Source organism: Zeus faber, assembly GCF_960531495.2.
Source record: "Zeus faber genome assembly, chromosome: 8".
Taxonomy (NCBI): domain Eukaryota; kingdom Metazoa; phylum Chordata; class Actinopteri; order Zeiformes; family Zeidae; genus Zeus; species Zeus faber.
The window spans coordinates 8,918,138-8,933,150 of NC_137195.1; the positions used below are offsets into that span (position 1 = coordinate 8,918,138).

Consider the following 15,013-nt stretch of genomic DNA (forward strand, 5'->3'; position numbering starts at 1 on the left):
GTCAAGTGCGGACGGATGTGGGAACGACGGTCAGAGGATTGGGCCGATGGTGCAACGGCAGACAGCCAATCAAAAGACCGCTATTGTTAAATAAAGAAGCACAAATACAGTGTGATAAAAAAAAATTCCTTTATATTATTTACATTCAATTTGAGACTGTACAAGTTAAATTTTATCCTTGGAAAATTGTTGGTATAAAAAGAAAAAAGCGTCCCACCCCATGTGTCCTCTCATATAACTCCCCTCCTTTGATCACTTCAATGGCTTCCCATCTCTGCTTGGATCAAATTTAAGACACCGGTGCTCCCCGACAGGACAAGGCCGTCCACCGAACTGCTCCTCCACATCTCCGGCCAGAGTCAGGTTCCAGACTCGGACTCGTTCGCTCCGCTCCTCCGCCCTCGCAGGCCGCCGGGCTCCATAGTCGCTACGCGGACTCGCAAGCCGCTCGTCCCGGTGGCCGCTCTTCTCGTCCAAGGCACCGCAATGGTGGAGCCAGCTGCCCCGATCCCGTCAGGACGTCCGAAGGCACTTACAGACGACACAACTTTCAAAATGGAGACGCCAATTTTTTAACCCTTTCCCTGTATTTTCTGTCTTGCGGACGGGGCGGTTTGCACACCGCACGATGCGTCTCAGACGAGGCGTTCACGCTGCATGATCCTACACCAGTTGAGCGGCGGGAGTGGTATGAGTCACTAACGGTGTCACTCGGCGACTGTCTCATGTCTTTGCCGAAAGTAAACAAAAGTGCAACAGATTGAGCTTACTGTAGAAGAGTGGCTGTAACTCCTTATTCCTATAGAGGGTTTACACGGTTGGGACTGTGATATACAGTGGTTTGAGACTACCAGAAAAATGTACTTATTGTAAGTCACTTTGGATAAAAGCACTAAATAACATAATGTAATGTAATGTAATGTAATGTAATGTAACGTGTCCGACAGTTAGAAAACCGGTTGATCCTCAAAACATCAGTCATCAATGAGGAAGTTGATGAGGGCCGTCCTGGGGGAGAGGATGGTCCTCTTGATGCGCCGTTCACCCAGCAGCTTCTGTCCAAGAGGGCTCTCCAGAACCAGCTGTCGCACCTGCTCGGCATCCTGGGAGATCTGCAAAGGGACCGTCACGGCGCCGCACACCTTGTTGTTTATCTGAGGATGAGGAGCAGGAGACGGGGTGAGGAGCAAAATAATGTATGTTTAATGGCTAGCCGTCCACTGGCCTTCGAGCTGCATTGTGCGACTGCCAAACTCGATATGTCAGATAAACAGCCAATTCCTTCAACCAAATCAAAGTGATTTCAAAACATACAGTTTGCGGAAGACGTGTGTTTTACAAGCTTCCGAGACCAAAATAAATGTGTGTGAGAGCGAGAGGGAGGGGGAAGAGGCTCACACAGCCTTGGCCTGGCCTTGCTGTGGTAATGACTAGTGGACGGGGCATGTGAAGTTGCGCCCAAAGGAGTGGGGGGGGGGGGGAAGCCACGACAGCTACCCTTTAACTACAGCAAAATCACCGCCAGGTTTATGAATAAAAACATTTCGGCGGTGAGGCTCAAGGAAGAATGTTTCGTTCTGGGGGAGCGAGAGGCTCAGGGCATCAAACAGTTTGATATTGTAGGAATGCGGGATATGAAAAAAGAAGGTAGAAAGGGGTTATTGGAGAGAGCCGGGCTTCAATTCGCCAACGGTTCAGCGCCGTTCGGTGCATCTCGTTTATTGGACGAGGGGAAAATATAAAGGGAGGGAGAGAGAGGCGGAGACCATCAAAGGCATTTTGAAACTCTTGCCCGTGTCTCCCTTTATTTCCAGAGCGCAGAGGCAAACTGTGGAAACAGTGAGATTGGTGCAGTGGTCAGCCAGCTGCCGGGGCTCGCTGTCATGACACTTGTGGGTGTTTAAGCGGGTGAGTAGAGCTCGCTCTCGCTCTCTCTCTCTCTCTCTCTCTCTCTCTCTCTCTCTCTGTGTGTGTGTGTCTGTGTAATCCCCCCCGCATCCCCGCGTCCACGCATGGGCGAGTGACGGGCTTCACACACTTTGGTCCGATCGCTCCTGAGCCTTTTTGATCCTGTCCCCCTCGCAGCTGGATACTCTCACCGGTCGGCGGCATGTCCCAAAAAACGGCACCCGCAGGCAGACACAAGCGCAAGAACGGAAGCGGCACAAACAGGCGTGCAGCCCGCCGCCCATTGATAACTGCAGATGCTCCCCGGCTTTTTCGCCATTTGTACGCGAGGGAGGCTTTTTATGGGGGAAAGTGGCAGAGAAATCAGCGACAGAGAATTACAGTGAGCCGAGAATAACCGGCACTTCTCTGTGACTGGCCTCTCATTTTTCTACCACTCACTTGTCTGTTTAGCCCGAGGCCCGCCACTTTACATGCAGATGCAGGAGTGCACGCTCACACACACACACACACACACACACACACACACACACACACACACACACACACACACACACACACACACACACACACACACACACACACACACACACACACACACACTAATCATAGCTCAGCGAAAATTAAAGAGTATGACTGCAATCATGGGAGTGAAACTTGGGGTTACAGAGTAGGGAGCTCGAGAGAATGCCCCACGCATAAGAGCAAACATATGTGCATGTGTCTATTAATATAGAGTGATGTACAGAACTCTGTGAGCTTGGGGCCAAAATCAAAACAAAAAAACACTGCGTTATTACCCGGGTATCTGGTTTGGATGTGTCCGCCTGTGTGACCGTGTATAAATGTGTGTGCGAGTCTTCTTACCCGTACGGCCAGCTCCACGAAGTCAGGCTTTTCCAGGTATTCCGGGTCGGGGGTCGGCCACGGCTGGTCGAGAACGTCTCCTCCCCGAGAGAGCAGGGGGCTGAGGGGGTTGCTCACCTGGCTGAGGCCTGGGAGAGTCCGGAACAAACTCAGTGTCACGCCCAAGACTCTTATTGTCGTGCTCAAGAGAATCAGAGCATTCTTCAGGGTTGGGGGTTGCTCATCATCTTTCATGTATACAAAGTATTTATCAGAGCCAAGTGGAGGGGTAAAAATGTCTGAATCGAAGCAAACTGACTGATTTATGGGGCGAGTGCATTTACATATTAAAGAAAAAAACAAACAAAAATAAAGAAACGCTGGTCAGCATTTACATATATTTACAAGGTAGTGGAGATGATACGAGCGTTATACACACAAAGGTAGTCGCTATTGGGACTATGGAGAAAGGTGGAATGACATATACATGTTTAAAAATAACCGATAGAAAAATAACATACACATATAGAAATATACAGGTCAATATACAAAATGTGCACATATAGATACAGGCTTATAGGGATCAGTTATTCTGTTAGCCAGACCTCCTGCTCCAACAGTAAATCTCACAAACATCCATCCCAGAGGACACGTAAAGGAAGGATGTGAACTTCCTCTGTCATGTACTCTGTGTGTGTGTGTGTGTGTGTGTGTGTGCGCGCGTGTGTGCGTGCGTGCTCGTTACGCATATAAGAGTGTGGGTGATACGTACAGTGTGGTGAAACAAGGCAGAGGGAAGGACTGCGCTCCTCATCATAAATACACTCCGTCAGCTCTGAGCCGACGCACACACACGTTCCGGAAATCAGCTGCAAACATCAGCAAACACGCAGCCGTAATTTCAGATTCCCTGAAGGCTGCCGTCAGCTCAGATGTCGTTTTTTTTACGCCTAGAGACCTTTCCCGGACCCCGACCGCTCGCCCCACCGCTATGCTGTTATCGGCCGGCAGTGTGCAGAGGATTTGTTTACCTGCAGCTGAGACAATGAGGGGATGTCCTCTGCTCCCTAAGTTTACTGTAGATCCCGCGGAGAGGGCTCTGGCCATGTTGCAGACGGGGTTTAATATAAATCAGGATGAAGGTAATCCTACTTTAAATGAATCCAGAATTTAAAAAATGCCTTTTCTGAGACACTGCTTCATTTAGGATAAGTGCGTTCTAGACTAGGAATTTCCGAGACTAGGGTAACGAAGGGTTAGCCAGCTTCTTCTGTCTGGTCTCGGTGCTGGTCTTCAATTTTTCTTATTTTCAATGTCGACCTGGAGGGCCAACTCCATTAATCCAAAGATAAACCTTCCTCTGGCCAGGTTTAATTGTATTAAGCAAATTAGTCTACTAGCTCTAATATTCCTTCTGGAAATCAGATTTTTTTTTAAAACCAAGACGAGGGCAGGTCTGAGAGTGTTTTAAACCGTGACTGAGAAAGGCCTTTCCAGTTAGTACAGATTTTACGTGTGATTTAGCCCTGTTGAGTTATTTGTTGATATGACGCTAATTATCTAAGGAGTGGTTGAGGGCATCCATGATGATGTCACAGAAGAAAATCAAATCTCTGTCCAAGGAAACAACAGATTTTTAAATAAAAGAGGGATGAGTGGTGTCTACTCCACATCCTTCTACTCCGCCTCTACACTACAGTATACCAAAATAATCAGGAAATCGGCGATATCACAGTATCTTGACGAAAACAATAACAACAATGATTTGATTGTTTCATTTGTAAATATAAAAACTTCATACAAAATATTTATTTTCCATTATTTGATGTTTATCTGTTTTTTTTTTATATGTGTTAATCTATGGCATGGATTACTGAGTTGCACAGTACCGTGTAATGTGTGGTTTCTTGCCTCATAAGTTCCAACAGCAACATAAATTAATCAGTTAGGGATTACCTGAAATCAACAACGGTATTTAGATATTGCTGTGTTCCCTGGTAAAAAAATTTATTGGGTATTTATATCCTAGAATATTCCTCATACAAAAATCCAATACCATCTGTATTTTCTGTGATGGAGAAGTGTGTTCTATAAAGCTGTAAGGACCCCAAATTAACAGCGGAAGTCCATGCTGTTCAGAAGAAGTAATGGATCAGAATAGATCAGCAGTGAAAACGTCGTATCCATAGATCCATCTACAGAATGTCATGAATTCAAGCCGGGCAGAAGCTCATCCGCACACCCGATGCTGGTTACATCACCATGGTATTGGAGGAACAGAGGCAATGACCACATCCATCTGAAGCCAACTTCCCCTCGGAGGGAACCAAGAAATTCCATCCTTTCACTTTCATTTGAACGCATCATTTCCCTTTGCCGCTGCTCCTTCCGATCTCCCTCCATCCCTCTCTGGACAAGCTAGAATACTTAAATCCCACAATAAAAAAATCGAACATCATTGGTGTCTGTGGTGGTGGTGTGTTGTTCAGATGTCCATCCTGCCTTTGGATTTAAGTGTAATTGCGTGTGTGTGTGTGTGTGTGTGTGTGTGTGTGTGTGTGTGTGTGTGTGTGTGTGTGTGTGTGTGTGTGTGTGTGTGCGCGCGCGAGGTGGGTCGACACACACCTGCCCAGAGTTCGGAGGCCAGATGAGGAGCCATGGGTGCGGTCATCACACACAGCGCTGCCAGGGCCTCCTCAAATTCCACGCTGTGCTGCACCACCCTGGCTGTGGCACTCTGAGGACACATCCAGAATATCAACATGGTGGCCCGAGGCAAAGGCTCAGACCACGTAATTTCCAGCGCAGCGTCCACTCACAGACAGTGTGTTGGTGAGTCCCATCAGACGGGAAATGGCCGCGTTGAAAAGGAAGCCCTCGGTGAAGTGAGCCGTAACCTGGTAGCGGTTCCAGGATAAAAAGGGTAAAGTATTACATCGGGGTCCTTGCAGGTACACTGACCGTGCATCTCGGTACGCTTTCCCAAATGGGACGTCCGTGTCACGGAATTTGACTAAATCGGTGAGGTGTCCAAAAACAAGGACGAGATGGGAAGAGAGACTGCTTCAGCGGCATGGCCACAGAATGTGCACACAGTGAGACAGGGCATTCTAGACACTTGAGCATTCACAAGTATTCTGCTACTGCTTATGCTTCTGGGAAGAACCATTTTTGGGGAGAGCCCTTGGGAGAAGGTCAATGGCCAAGGCCTTTTCTGACGTGCGGATCAAAGGACATTCCCGGCTTTAGGGGCTTACAACAAACAGCCCGAGGTCTTTTCAAAACCACAGGGTCCTCGGGGGAAAAGGATAATCAAACATGGCACTGAACAGAAGCTATTTATAATGTGTGGAGGGAGAATGAGTGAATTTCAAATCAATTCCTGTTCCTCTCATCTCTCACCCTTTTACTCGGGGGTCTCGAGTTACCATGGATGCAGAACGGGATGTAATCCTGGAGGCCTGGTACAGGGTTTATAAAGGTTATATAACAGTACTAGTTTACCGTGAAGTGTGCTATGGAGCTCGTTGCCACTGAACACAGAAGCCTTGACGCCATAAAAAGTGCCCTACACTACATTAGGCAAAACCTTACTTAAGAGTTCTTCTAACATTAATATTAACTAATATTCCATAATTTGTCATAAGACAATATTAAAATAAGGCAGGGTGACATAAATTAAGTATATAATGTACAGTTATGAAACAAAGCCCTTGGCTGAATCCCCCATTTTCTATATTTCAAAAGGGTATCATTAGTGACCCCTACTGGTCAGAGCTGAGACAGCATTTCAGTGCTGATAGTGCCTGTCTGTAACCATGGCGCTGCTACCTGCTCCACGGCGTAGTTCTTGTTCGTCCAGATTTTCTTGGCCTCGGCCTGCTCCCTCTTCTTAAGCCCCGACGGGTTGGGAAAGTCGCCCAGTTGTCGAGCGCTCCTCAACTTGGTCACCAGCTGCCACAGCCGAGACTGCCACCGCAGGACCCCGGGAAGGGCGTCCGCTGGAGGACGGAGGGAGAGAGAGGGAGAGAGAGAGAGACACACACACACACACACACACACACACACACACACACACACACACACACACACACACACACACACACACACACACACACACACACACACACATATCAATACAGGAATTCAAATGGTACATCGTAAGTTTAATTAAAGAACAAGAAAAACAAATGCAATTCTGTCCATCTTTAAAATTGCCCAATGCTAATCAATGTGAGAAAATAAAAATGACAACGTTTTCACTTGATCGCAGTTTTCAAAGTGAAAACAGAAGATAAAAGATTAAAGATAATAAACCCAATACTTTCAAGATTAAAAAAAAAAAAAATAAAATAAACTGTATTAATCCCTGGCTGGAAATTCAGGAATTTGAATAGGGAGAAACTTAAAATTCACTCTTTAGAAATATTACCTAATGGCTTTTCAGGTTGTAAATGACCATTTTTATTATTATTTATCACGGTGTCGTTTACAGCGTCTGATCTCACTTTTGACGTCCCAGAGGATGTCCTGCTCGGGCGGAGCGGCGTACAGGATGTAGAGACGCACAGTGTCGATGCCGTACTGCTGCACCACCTCCTGGGGGTCCAGACCGTTGTGTTTGGATTTACTCATCTTCTCCCATGTCACCTCCAAACGGCCTCCACCCGGCGCCACTGGCTCCTCACCTAAAGGGGGCGGGTAGATAATAAGCCCAAGTTCCATAAACAAGCATCAGAATTATTTGTTTATTCTGCCAAGTACGTTTGCATAAATATGAATGTAAATATATAAATATAAATATAGATGGGCTATTTCTGTACAGGATAAATAAATATGTACCAATAATATGGTCATAGATAAAAATGGATGAGTAGGTCTAAATTATGACTATGTTATTAGTAAATTAAAGTGTTATTACAATACTATAAAAAAAATAGAAATTATAATTAAACACACTTGAAGAGATGACCAGATTTATATTAGTTTGCTTGTTACAAAACATATTTGTTGTTAATGTTTTTTTTTCCTTTGTACCTCTTTCTCTCAATTTAGTTTAGAAACAACTTTTGCCATTGTCTTTTTTTTCCTTTTTTTTTTTTTAAATGTACTTGTACAGTATCATATAAATAACAATTGAAGCACAATATGAAAAAATATATACAACAATGTACAAGTGCAACATTCCCGATGATGCATCAAGGCCAAACTGTATTGGTAGACCAACTAAATAAAGTCTTGAATTATTTTCTACAGTTTTGCCCTATTATTACATTGTTACTGCTCCAATCCACAAAAGAGCCCTTTAGGTCAATGTACAATAGCATTTTAAAATATCTTCATCTAATTTTTTCCTCCAAAATATGCTTCTCAAATGCTCAAACGAGCGACTATTTCCGAACAATAAGTCTCCTTCAAGTCCTGATTGGATTGGTGTGGTTCCTCGACTGCCGGCAAACACACACTGGGTGGAGAGACGAGGTGTCTTGAGAGGCTGAGGTTTCCCTCTCGCTGAATGCCGCCGCTTTATCCGTGTTTATTCTGTAACTAGGCAACTGCAAGTGGTCGAAAAAACCTTAAGCATAACATCAATTCAGGGAGATCATAGGGCGGGAAAGAGAAAATAGCTCTTACATGCCTTCAAAAGCATCCCCTACAAATTGACTTTTATTCATAATGGCTGTTATTTTGCAGCATCTTAATTGCTGTGGATCAGAAAAAAGACAATACACCAATGTGAGTAATAAATTCAAATGTATTTTAAATATCATCATTATAATTATATAAAAATCTCCTGTCATTAAGCGTATCATGAGCATATCATTCAATATTGATTGTGACAATATCTGGAGATAACTAATGGTGCTGTCATACGATATATTTAATTTAATTCAAACAATGGTGATATTGCCACCAAATCCTCAAAAGATCATCAGCAATGTGTAGACCCTTTTCAGTCTCATGTCTTAACATTGATATTTAACTGATCTATCACCCAGCTGTAATGTGATTTATGGCTCTATCCCTCCAGCCCTCTGCTGTCGGATCAACATGATTCTTTCTCGCACTTTGCGAAACCACAGCAGCGAGTGAGGGAGCGGGGTGGAGTACCTGTGAAGTCGACGTCCTCCCTCCTCACGTACTGACCGCTGTCCGCCAGCCTGTACGTCTGGCCCTTGATCAGACCCTGCACCAGCAGCTTCTTAAACGGCTCCCTGACGAGCAGAGGGGAGGAAATTGCACCGTCACGAAATATACCGGTTAACACAGCGGGCCAAGGGAGCGCTCCGAACGTGGAGAGGAGGACTGATGCAGACGTTTAACGTGGATGTCATTTTCCATATTCCGTTTGTGCATCAAACCTCTCCCCTGCGGTTTGATAGTTCTCCGAGGAAGATGGATGGCCGAATCGGGTGTTTTCAGCCTATTTTCAACCTGAGCGCCAACCTGTGAGTCACGAGGCCTTGATCCCGGCAGAAGTGACCGAGGAAGCGTGCGTAGTACAGGTGCATGACGGCGTGCTCCTTCCCTCCGATGTAGACGTCCACGGGCAGCCAGTGGTCGGCTTTGGAGCGCTCGAAAGGCCTGGAGCGGTGGAAAATAAAAATAAAAAATGTCAAAAGCTTTGAAAAACAGAGTCAGTTTTATTATCTGCTGGCTGTTTGTATATAAAACCTCTAGGGGGCACAATGTATCTGAGGCAGAGTGATCCAAGGGGCTGGACGGAAATAGAGGCAAAAAAGTATTACAGCAGCGCCCTGAAATGCTTCTCCCGCTCTCAAACACCAGGGAACGAGAAAAACAAATTCTAATACTAATGTGTTTTCAGAGGTTTCCACCAAGGGAGGTTAAGTGGTTTAGCTGGTTTGCTTTTTCACCGGGCGGAGGGAGCGCCATTAGGCTCACTCGCCTGGTAATGGGCAGGGATGCTGCTCAGTGGTGATCTTTAGGGCAGTCTCCTCTGTGTCACCTTCCAACCCTGTTTACACCCCTCCCTATAGGCTGGTGATGTCTGGGAATTATTGAACGGGGAGAATTAGGGACTCCAGCAGATGAGCCCCTAATGATCGCACGGACGCACGCACGGACGGACGCACACAAGCACACACACACACACACACACACACACACATACACACACACACACACACACACACACACACACACAAACCTCTCTTCCTAGAAACCCTCTTCCCTCTACATCCTATTTTCACCCCCACCCCCCTCCCCCCAAACGCTAACACCCCTTTTTTCCCTGCATGGCACACGGCTCAGCGGGCCAACCGGATACACAAACAGTGTAATTGCTTTTTCTGTTGTGCTATAATCTGTCCCACTAAGAAAAGTGAGGAGAAGGGAGGAGGGCGGGGTGTGTGTATGTGTGGGGGGAGAGGGGGGCAGCAACCAGCCTCCCCTCTCCTAAAGCAGCTTTACAGCGAGGTCAGGCCACTGGGAAATTAATCTCTTTTGTCATGTTCAGGCTATCGCCACTGTCCCAGCAGGTGACAGCCACAGCTACACAGTCCCCCAATGTGGAGGACGTGGAACTGACGGGGGCACGGGGCGTGTGTGTGAGTGATGGCGTGTGAGAGAGAGAGAAAGCTAATGCACATGTGTACAGTAGTATGCATTTGGTAGAAGTAGTGGAGAGGGTGTGTGTGTGTCTTTGCAGCCATTGCAAATACATGTGAAAGGTGAGGTGGCAGTGTGTGTGTGTGTGTGTATGTGTGTGTGCGTGCGTGTGTATTGAGTGAGGCGGAGATCAGATTAAATAGAGGAATAAAATCCCTTTTAATATCAGGAAACAGCCAGCAAGAGCTGAGCCGCCCGTGCTGAAGAACCTCAATTGACTTTGTGTTCCCTTCATTTTTTATTTCATTTTCGGCAATCGGGTGAAAAGTGACGTCCACGTTTTCCCTCCAAAACCGGTTACTCCAAGATGAGAGGAGATAAAGCAGAGAGAGAGAGAGAGCAAGCGAGAGAGAGGCAGTTTAGAAAGAAAATAAAATCATAGCAGGAGTGAAAGGAGAGGTTGCTATGGCCTTGTCAAAGATATTATTAGAAAATCATGATTATGAGAAAAGCATGGAGGACACAGAGGAATGGGCTCAGTTGTTTACGCCGCTGATGGTTGTTGAAAGGGCACGTCGGGGCGGAACCCCTTTCGTACCGGTCTCGGTTGTGAGGGTCGACGTATCTGAAGTAATACCAGGCCGAGTCCACGAACGTGTCCATGGTGTCGGTCTCCCTCCGGGCCGGACCTTTACATCTAGTGGGACACCACAGGGGGAGAGGGAGAAGATGAGAGACAGACGGGGCGAGCGAGAGAGAGACAAGGAGAGATAGACGGGAGAGGGACAGAGAGAAATGGAGTCAGGGCCGGCAACACAAAAATCAATGTCTGAGTGACAAATGTAAATATGACCAAATGCAGAACTATTCCTGTCCGTATGCCCCCGGAGACGTGACCTATAATTTTACGTAATCGGAGAATGAATGTGTGTATGTGTGTGTCTGTGTCTGTGCGTGCGTGCATGTGTGTGTGCGTGTGTGTGTGTGTGTGCGCATAAGCCTGGCTCCATCTGGCTGTGGGGGTCATGTCCCTGTGGAGACAGACAGCCGGAGCTGGACCGGCACCGCAGCCCTGTTCCTGCGTCCTGTCGATCAGGCCGTGCCAACAGGGAACAAACTGGCAGGCCTCACACTGGGCTCGCTTCTGTACGCCTCGTGTGTTTGTGTTGGAGATGCCACGCTCCGCCTGATTTCCCCCAAACCAAACACCGCGCACTGTGCGAGGCGCAAATCTGCCAAAACACGTTTTGCTGCGGAGGGGACATCCGCAAAGGCAACGGGAAAAAAAAACAAAAAAAACTTTTTTTATCATTAAATCTGATTTGACAAAATTTGTTTTGCACTCAATTCATGGGGGGGAAGTTTCCGCCTCCCCAACATTTCCCAAACAACTCCCTCTGGAGTTTAATATCTGTGTCCTAGAAAACCAGGCAAGAATTACTTCGTCAGGCTTGGCTGCGCGCAACAGAGCGGGCGTTTCTCTGGCCACGCAGGACAAAGCTCTCGCGTCTCGCTTCCTGTCTGTCTGTGCGTCTTTCTCTCTCTGAGTCAGTCGCCCAAAAAAAAAAATAAAAAATCTATCTGGCACCCATTCACATTTTTTTTACTCCAATCAACATCAAGCGTCACACGGCACATCTCGAGGGGCCAAGACTCTCATCTTCGACTCCCTCTCACTCCCACTGCTCTCTAAACACAGACACATACTAGGAAGTAACACCCTCCTCCTCATTACTCCTCACTCCCACCCTCAACCACCCACCATGCCACCTATTATAGGGCTGAGAGGATGAGGTAAGCGCCGGGAGTTGCCTAGCAACAATGGTAAGGTGTTGCGGGGTTAATATTTGAAAGCCAGGTGTTATTTCATATGATGAAAAATCCACTGTTCTAACGAAGCCCCTTCCCATCCTTCCACCGCCAAGGAGCTAAATAAAGCCTCATATAACGGACCGAGCCATTGAAGCCCACACTGCCGCCCGAAACCGCCCGGTTTTACGTATCGACTCCCGCCACGAGCGAGCCAATCAGAGGCAGATGACTGTCGTTTCCCCCCGGAAGGTTGGCGGACGGTTCCACTCAGACCGCGGGAGGGTGAGAGTCGGCGATACAGACGCACACTCTCCCGTGCTGAGCGGCTCGGCAGAAGAATCTTACATAACTCCGCGGGTCCGGCAAAAAGAAATTTCCAGCCCGGTTGCGCCATCGCGCTCCACGTCCGCCCATCCACGCCTGCGCACGGACGCTCGACGGGAAATAAAGGGCTGATCTGGGCGGAGTTCACTTGGCAGGCCAATTACGGTTTCGGCGCGAGGCCGGAGACCAGATCAGCGCACAGGAAATGACTTCCTCAAGGACAGATAAAGCTCCATCTCTGCCTCCATCTCTCATCAGACCCTTCCTCTGTGTTCCACTCAAACTTTAATTGGACATGGTCGACAAGTGACGAGAACAAATTCCCGCAGACACTTACAAACGGCGGCGGGCGAGATGGAGAGGGGGAGATAACCGCATCTCCCGATATAGCCATCAATCTTTCGCTGATGGGAGGAATTAAGAGCGGCTTGCTCCGAGCGAGCCGACACAGCCCCGGTGCCTTGTGCCGCCGGCGCCTGAGTGGGCCATTGTTTTAATCAACACGGAGCCACGGCGGCCTGATTAGTCTTATTTAGAAAGGAATTCCCATGGCGGCGGCCGGGGGGGAGGGGGCTTCTGTAGAAACAGCATCTTAATAGGCATTCTGCTTTCTCACACATTTCCAGTCCCTTAGTCTGTGATGACTCACCGCCAGTCTGCTGCGGAGCGTGGCGTTTGTGTGTTCATCTCTGCGTGAAGTGAACAGGTAAATTGTGTGTGTGTGTGTGTGTGTGTGTGTGTGTGTGTGTGTGTGTGTGTGTGTGTGTGTGTGTGTGTGTGTGTGTGTGTGTGTGTTCGCGCGCGCACGCAGGATATTTCTCACTCTTCTTCCCTCTCCGGGAACGACTCGGGGCTTATGCAACTTCCACAGTCGTCCCATGGCGCCGCTCTTGCAGCTGCCACTCCTTACGTAACGCCGTCAGAACAAAACGCTTCATCACACGATTAGCCATCCCACTCCTGATAATCTCAGCTCGCTCCGTGTACTTGCAAAGGTGTCAATTCTCTCAGCTGGCCTGAGGGGCGACTACATTCTCAGCCCGCATCCCCAAAAGACTTACAGGGAGGGAGTTGGTGTGTGTGTGTGTGTGTGTGTGTGTGTGTGTGTGTGTGTGTGTGTGTGTGTGTGTGTGTGTGTGTGTGTGTGTGTGTGTGTGTGTTTGTTGGTGCATGTGCGTGTGCGTGTGTGTGGACTTCAAATCTAAAACTTTAGCATGAGGTCCTCGCATTCCTCATGTTCCGCTTCCCACACCGAACACGACAAAAGAAGCGATGGGCAGCGAGAAAAAGCCTCCTCTCCCTCTCAAAAAACCGATATGTGCAACCGCTATTGCTCCAAGTCTGCTTTCAGAACACACCGCCCAAGATACGACACTCTGAATACTCCATACGGCTTATTTTCTCGGTGTCCTTCCACCACCGTTTAAGCAGTGTAAATTATTTTCATTGATTTTGTGTCATCTGACTCCACATTTTCTACAACCGTTCTGTAAAATGCGAGGAAAAAACCCCCCCGAAAAAAACCCAGCAGTGAGCCAAACTGGTGTTTATCTACTGTGGTCCTCTATTGATTACCAAAAGACAGTTGTGTGACTTTTCACAGCAGCGGAGGTCGCGCCAATTGGACATTTCACAGCCACGTGTCCCACCCCACCCCTAGGCACAAGCCCTCGTCTCGGATGTCCATAGGTGGAAATGAGGATGTTACTGCACAAAAAGGACAGCATCCTCACCTGGGGCAGGTACACCGGACCCAGTCATGGGCGGCCTCCAGAGGCGACGCCCCCTTCCCTGTCAGCGAGGGCAGCTTCGGAAGGATGACCGGGAGCTCCTCTTCGGGAACCGCCACCGGACCACAGGAGCCACAATGCACCATGGGGATTGGCGTGCCCCAGTACCGCTGCCTGGATATCAACCAATCCCTGAGCTTGGAGCTGGTGAGGTGCCCGCCCACCTTTTTGTCTCTGGCCTTCTGGGTAATGCTGTAGAAAGCCTGCTCTCTGGTGAGCCCTGTAAACTGAACCAGATAAATGGAGAAATAATGGCTTTTTTTCCGTACAAGTATGAGTCAAGCATGACTAAGTACGACTTGTATCGGTGAGGGACTTGAAATAGTTGCTCAGACGGCGCGTCCGTCGTGCCAGACCTCAGCCGAGTTCACCAGAGTGTGTGTTCCATCTCCCTGGCTTTCCAGGACGCCGTTCCACTTCAGATCCAGAGCCCGGGCCACTTTCAGATCCTCCTCACTGGTGTCTGGGATGCCTGTCAAGACACAGGTACTGATGTAGCGCAAACGAGCCCACTCACTCACTCACACACAAACACATGTAAGAAATCCACTGAGAGCGCGAGAAAACAAAACAAAACAAAAAAAAAAAAAACCCTCCCCCCTGGTGAGCTGGAGCATGGTGTGTTTGCGGCAGAGTGACTAATCGTCATGAGCCTTCTGGGCACCACCTACACTCTGTGAGACAAACACTGACGCTTTTTTTTTACGGTATTAAAGAATCCACTCGGCGGTACCACGAGACGTATATTACGCACACAGACA

General features: G+C 47.9%; 1 protein-coding gene across 1 annotated transcript in view; it reads right to left on the minus strand.

The window, feature by feature from the left end:
• Positions 1–187: 187 nt before the first annotated feature.
• lars2 (leucyl-tRNA synthetase 2, mitochondrial) overlaps positions 188–15,013 on the minus strand; it is a 32,000-nt gene continuing 17,174 nt past the window's right edge. The window contains exons 11-21 of the mRNA XM_080004952.1: positions 14,609–14,724; positions 14,196–14,479; positions 10,925–11,023; positions 9,202–9,339; positions 8,866–8,969; positions 7,263–7,442; positions 6,586–6,755; positions 5,574–5,651; positions 5,380–5,491; positions 2,776–2,903; positions 188–1,154 (exon numbers count right to left, since the gene is read on the minus strand). Coding sequence (XP_079861078.1) covers positions 975–1,154; positions 2,776–2,903; positions 5,380–5,491; positions 5,574–5,651; positions 6,586–6,755; positions 7,263–7,442; positions 8,866–8,969; positions 9,202–9,339; positions 10,925–11,023; positions 14,196–14,479; positions 14,609–14,724 — 1,589 coding nt within the window. The 3' untranslated portion in view covers positions 188–974. The remainder of the gene's footprint in view (positions 1,155–2,775; positions 2,904–5,379; positions 5,492–5,573; positions 5,652–6,585; positions 6,756–7,262; positions 7,443–8,865; positions 8,970–9,201; positions 9,340–10,924; positions 11,024–14,195; positions 14,480–14,608; positions 14,725–15,013) is intronic.